Raw genomic sequence first — 5,347 nt, 5'->3', positions numbered from 1 at the left:
ATTTGCCGATGCCATATATAAGCTTGAAAAGTGGTTCAATTTATGGTGCTAATTCTTTGTTTTATGAATGATTTTCTTAGTGCACTATCAGAAAATCATACATAGAGACATCAAACCCTCAAATCTGTTGCTGGGGGATGATGGGCACATCAAGATTGCAGATTTTGGTGTCAGTAATGAGTTTGAGGGGAACGATGCTCTCCTGTCCAACAGTGCAGGAACACCAGCTTTTATGGCACCTGAAACTCTCACTGATCAAGAGCCGAGCTTTAGCGGAAAGGTGAGAGGCCATTGAAACAACAAGAATATTCTGGTTTACAAACATTAAAGATGCATTTCCATTTACAATTTCTCAACTGTAATTGGTTTCAGGCTGTAGATGTATGGGCAATGGGAGTGACGTTATTCTGTTTTGTCTTTGGAAAGGTAAGGTCTTTAAAATGAGGGTAGCACTTTACAATAAAGTTCAATTCATTAACATTAGTTAATGCATTAGGTATCATGAACTAACACTGATAATTAACAATACATTTTTTATAGCATTTATTAATCTTTGTTAATGTTAGTTAATAAAAAATACAATTGTTCATTGTTAGTTAGTTTAAAGTGCATTAACTGATGTTAACATATACAACTTTTGATTTTAAAAATATATTAGTAGATGCTGTAACTAACATCAACCAATATTAATAAATGTTGTAAAAGTATTGTTCTTTGTTAGTTCATGTTAACTAATGTTAACAAATGGAACCTTATTGTAAAGTGTTACTAAAATTAGAATATGGTTCATACCAAATGCAAATCTATTAATATTCTTTTGTGCAGTGTCCGTTTTATGATGAATGCTTCTTAGGCTTGTGTGATAAAATAAGGACCATGCCAGTGGAGTTCCTGTACAAGTGAGTCACAAACTTTTCTGTCAAAACGGAAAAGTCCATGATAAAAAGAATAATTTAATTTGAATAAAACTCTTTACCACAAATTTCATCTGGAATAATCTTTCTATAAACTATTAAATAATTTCATCAAATTTATGCTATTATTTTTCTTTAAACAAACAGATAAACCCGTGAAAACATCAATGAAAAAATGTTAACCTAAAAATGTGCTTTGTGTGTTACATCAAATTTAAAAAGGTCCGAAATGATATTTTACCTCACTGAATCAACATGAATAAATTAGGTACCAACAAAACTGATTTTAAGTGTTAAAGGTGCTGTTAAAGCGATTTAAGCCATTCTACTTCCACGAAACTGAACGGTTGGGTTAGCCACACCCCCCCATAAATTTGCTTTATTGAGAAGGACATGTTGCAGAAACAGTTGTTGAAAACACCTGCAGCAAAATAGCACCCTCAATTGACAACTGTTATGAACAACATGGTCTAAAAAATGGCAGTACGCCTCAATAAATTGCTGAAACTACAATACTGAGTAAAATGATTGACAGGCAGAAAGCGTCAGAGACCGTGGACACATTTTTGTTTGTTTTCTAGAGCGGTCACAGGGACAGGGGAGATATCTCAGGAAATTGTTTGAATACTTTTCTGCTTACAGCACCTTTATATCAGGTAGTAATAGTTCTTTAAGGCAACAATTGCAGGTTACCATATTTTTAGTGTTTTTATTATCACTGCAAACCACCAATAAATGCTAGTTTATGTTGTACATTTTACTTAATTAAAATTAACTAAAGAAAACAATTCTAGAATAAATTTTGGGAGTTGGGACTACATGAATACTTTTTGTAGCATTGATGAAACTAGGCAGGGATTTCCATTTCCCAGCATGCTTTGCATGGGACTAGATGGGGTGAGCAAATGTTGAAACTAAGTACTTTCTACATTTATTTATTTATTTTAGCAAAATGAGAATAGTAGGAGATTTGTTCATCTCAGTGTTATCAGCAGTTGCTATTCAATTGTGCAACAGTTTCATTGTCCTTACACCTGCTCACCTGGCACATACTAATGGTTAATAAATGTAATTAAGTTAACATTAATTACATTAAAATTCATTAGCTGTGATTATATCCACAATATGGCATGGCCTTATCGCCATTACATAAAAAATAAAAAATAAATAGTAAACCCCCATATTGATTGGCAACTGCCTTGTAGTTTTAGTTCTCATTTGCACATTTTAGAAACACTTTATTGGAAGGTTATTTGTAACTTTCAAAAGAGTTCTCCCATATTTAAAACATGCGTCATTCTTTTTGTATTCTGTTTCACAGGCCAGTGATCAGTGAGGGCCCCAAGGAACTCATTACCAGAATGCTGGATAAAATCGCTGAAACTAGAATCACCATTCCAGAAATAAAGGTGAAATCATAATGAGGGGTTACTGAGATGGATTTAAAAATGTTAGTTTCTATGTTACTCTGACTCTTTTCAACACTGACAGTTGCACCCATGGGTCACGTGTGATGGCACTGATCTCTTGCCCCTGGAAGAGGAGCACTGTACCATGGTGGAGGTAACAGAAGAGGAGGTGCAGAACTCTGTGAAACTCGTTCCCAGCCTGTCTACTATGGTGAGTAGCTCTCAAAAACCAATGACCACACATCTAGTTAGTAGTTGTATTAGGTGATATTTATCTTCATTGAACTTATATGTTTGCACTGTATTTCCATACCTGTTAAGATACTGGTGAAATCCATGTTGAGAAAGCGTTCCTTCAGTAACCCGTTTGAGTGTCCAAGACACAGGCAGGGCAGGTCCATGTCTGCTCCTGGAGGTCTGACATTGTAAGTCCAGAACGCAAGCACTTAACAACATCATGCCACATTTGCCTACTTATAATATCAATATGTTATTTGACTATTTTTGTTTTTCTCCTCTGAATAATTTCTGCAGGGATAAGTCAATGTTTCGATCTCTAAGGTATCTGTCAACTGTGATGTGACAAAGCCAGAATAGATCTCAAAAACTATTATTGCTCAATAATTTTCAAAGTATTTCAAACTAAATAAATATTTCACAATATATGTGGTGTTTGTTTTTCTCCCCAACAGCAGAGGGAGTAATAGTGTCGGGAGCAGAGGAGAACTGGAGAACCTTATTGAGGATGAAACTTTCACTTGAATTTGCAAATGCCTGGAGAAAAATGGTCCAATTTTGTGATTGACAATTTCATGCCCTTTTACATATTAAATGCTAGATACTGTAGGTATGACATGATCTAAGAAAAAGCTTTAAGGAACCCTGTAAAGTAACATGCGGTGTCTGACACAGTAATCTGCATTTAAAAAAAGCATTTAAAAAAAATCTGCATTTAAAAAAAGCATTTAAAGGGATAGTTCACCCAAAAATGAAAATTCTCTCATCATTTACTTACCCTCATGTCATCCAGATGTGCATGATTTTCATTCTTTAATATTTAAGTACTGAATACGAACACTGATTTTTAGAAGAATATCTCAGCTCTGTAGGTCCATACAATGCAAGTGAATTGTGGCCAAAACTTAAAAAAAGCACATAAAGGCAGCATAAACGTAATCAATATAACTCCAATGGTTAAATCCATGTCTTCTGAAGTGATATGATAGGCGTGGATGAGGAAAAATATCAATATTTAAGTACTTTTTACTATAAATGTCCACTTTCACATTCACATTCTTCTTTTGTTTTTGTATTCTTCATACATATTGCCACCTACTGGGCAGGGAGGAGAATGTATAGTAAAAAAGGACTTAAATATTGATTTGTTTCTCACCCACACTTATCATATCATTTCTGAAGACATGAATTTAACCACTGGAGTCTTATGGATTGCTTTTATGCTGCCTTTATGTGCTTTTGGAGCTTCAGATTTTTGGTACCCATTCACCTCTTATACTGACATAAGATCTCCCTCAGAGACTTCAAATATCTATGAGTGTTCAGTACTGTTAATTGGATGAGTCTTCAGAAATGCATCTTCAGATAGAATTACAGAACCCATCATGTTAGATAGAGATAACAGTTACTTATATTAAAGTTAATTATGACAGGCATTACATGTGTTTTATATGTCACAAGTCATTTGTTTCTCAGTATAATGTTCAGCTGACATATGAAAGTGATATATAGACTACATGGGCCATTAGTACAATGCAAAAACAAATGTGTTTAATCAAACTAATGGCACAGCCTGGAATTTGTTGTTTGAAAAACAATGTACCTACTAGGTTCATGTTTTGTGCATGAAAGTATATTAATGACAAATGTCTTTGAAACAACAAAAAACTGAATTGCACAAATTGAAAAATAAAAGCATTGCATTAACAGTGGTTGCATTTTTGGGGATGCAATTGCACATGGTTGTATATTTAAGCTATGAATATTTAAATTTAAAAGTTTTTTTTTAATGTCATTTTTATTATTAAACAGGTAATATTTGGTTCATTATATTTTGCTTTGCAAATTGGCCTCTAAAGTTTCAGCGGTTAAAATTTAACCTTGTAGATGCCTCACTCTCAGATACTGTTGTTAAACGGAAGATGACACATATAGTAAAACTGGCATGTCAAACTGATGAAACAGTTTAAAATGACTTTATTGTTTAATGTCAAGTTGCTCTTGGTCTTCATCAACACCCAATTTCATGACCTAGCAGGGAAGGCTATAGATAAGAGTAAAGATTGTGTATTGGCACAGAATTTAAAGACAATGAAAACTAAATGACTTGCGGATATATACTTCTTACCATCATTGGTTCACTACAATTATCTACATTACATAACCTTGAAATTCCCAGAAAAGTAATTAATATTTTATTCACTATGACCTGCTTGATAAGCAGCAGGCTGGTGTATGTGGCTATGAAGAAACTGTCTGCAGATGAAAGGACATTTGAGATTTTAGTGGATAATTAAAGAAAACGGGCAAGTGTATTTTAGCATGTGGCTTTTTAGAATGCAGACATACTGTATTCATTTATTTCATATTTAGATTCCCAATTTGTGGTACCTCTCCAAAGTATTCTATAAACCTGACAAGCTTGATCACAAACAGAGGTCACTGAGGTAACAGATACTGTGCAATATACTGGTTTTCTGCTTGTCATTTTGTAGGACTTGCTTTAAATTATGTACTCAGTTTTAAGTTTATGATGTGTACAATAGCCAATTTACCTGTTGTCAAATGAGCTATTTAGAACAGAGAACATGATCAGGGTTTCCCCATTATAAAATATATATATTCTCAACCACTTGATAACAATCAGGCTGCATTTTAAATGTATTTAAATGAGTGATTTCTCATGAAAGCAGTCCCTTTGCTCAATTGACTTGATATTGGTAAATGTTTAACTAACAGGTTTACTTGTCAGTCACAAAACACTGATAAAACAACTTATACAAACAA

The 5,347-nt window shown here is 33.7% G+C and overlaps 1 protein-coding gene across 2 annotated transcripts; it reads left to right on the top strand.

The window, feature by feature from the left end:
* The first annotated feature begins 687 nt into the window (after positions 1-687).
* On the top strand, positions 688-4,250 carry LOC127630171 (calcium/calmodulin-dependent protein kinase kinase 1-like). Of its 2 annotated transcripts, XM_052107642.1 has the most exons (6): positions 688-899; positions 2,236-2,323; positions 2,406-2,534; positions 2,645-2,748; positions 2,858-2,884; positions 3,016-4,250. In XM_052107642.1, exons 1-6 carry the CDS (start codon positions 877-879, stop codon positions 3,083-3,085), a joined length of 441 nt encoding a protein of 146 aa, XP_051963602.1. In that variant the 5' UTR covers positions 688-876; the 3' UTR covers positions 3,086-4,250. The 2 variants fall into 2 exon arrangements, with proteins under 2 accessions (XP_051963602.1, XP_051963601.1); XM_052107641.1 differs by lacking the exon at positions 688-899 and having other exon boundaries at positions 2,069-2,323.
* Positions 4,251-5,347: the final 1,097 nt, after the last annotated feature.

This window comes from Xyrauchen texanus, chromosome 36 (genome assembly GCF_025860055.1).
Source record: "Xyrauchen texanus isolate HMW12.3.18 chromosome 36, RBS_HiC_50CHRs, whole genome shotgun sequence".
NCBI classification, from domain to species: domain Eukaryota; kingdom Metazoa; phylum Chordata; class Actinopteri; order Cypriniformes; family Catostomidae; genus Xyrauchen; species Xyrauchen texanus.
Note: the sequence above shows the minus strand (reverse complement) of the source record. Positions and strands in the feature narration are given on the sequence as shown.

Bases quoted from the DNA above. Each gene is read 5' to 3' on its own strand.
- LOC127630171 (XM_052107641.1), top strand. From the start codon at position 2,204: ATGCGTCATTCTTTTTGTATTCTGTTTCACAGGCCAGTGATCAGTGAG. The intron at 2,535-2,644 runs GTGAGTAGCTCT...ATACCTGTTAAG, and splicing joins TTCCCAGCCTGTCTACTATG to ATACTGGTGAAATCCATGTT. The intron at 2,885-3,015 runs GTATCTGTCAAC...TCTCCCCAACAG, and splicing joins TCAATGTTTCGATCTCTAAG to CAGAGGGAGTAATAGTGTCG.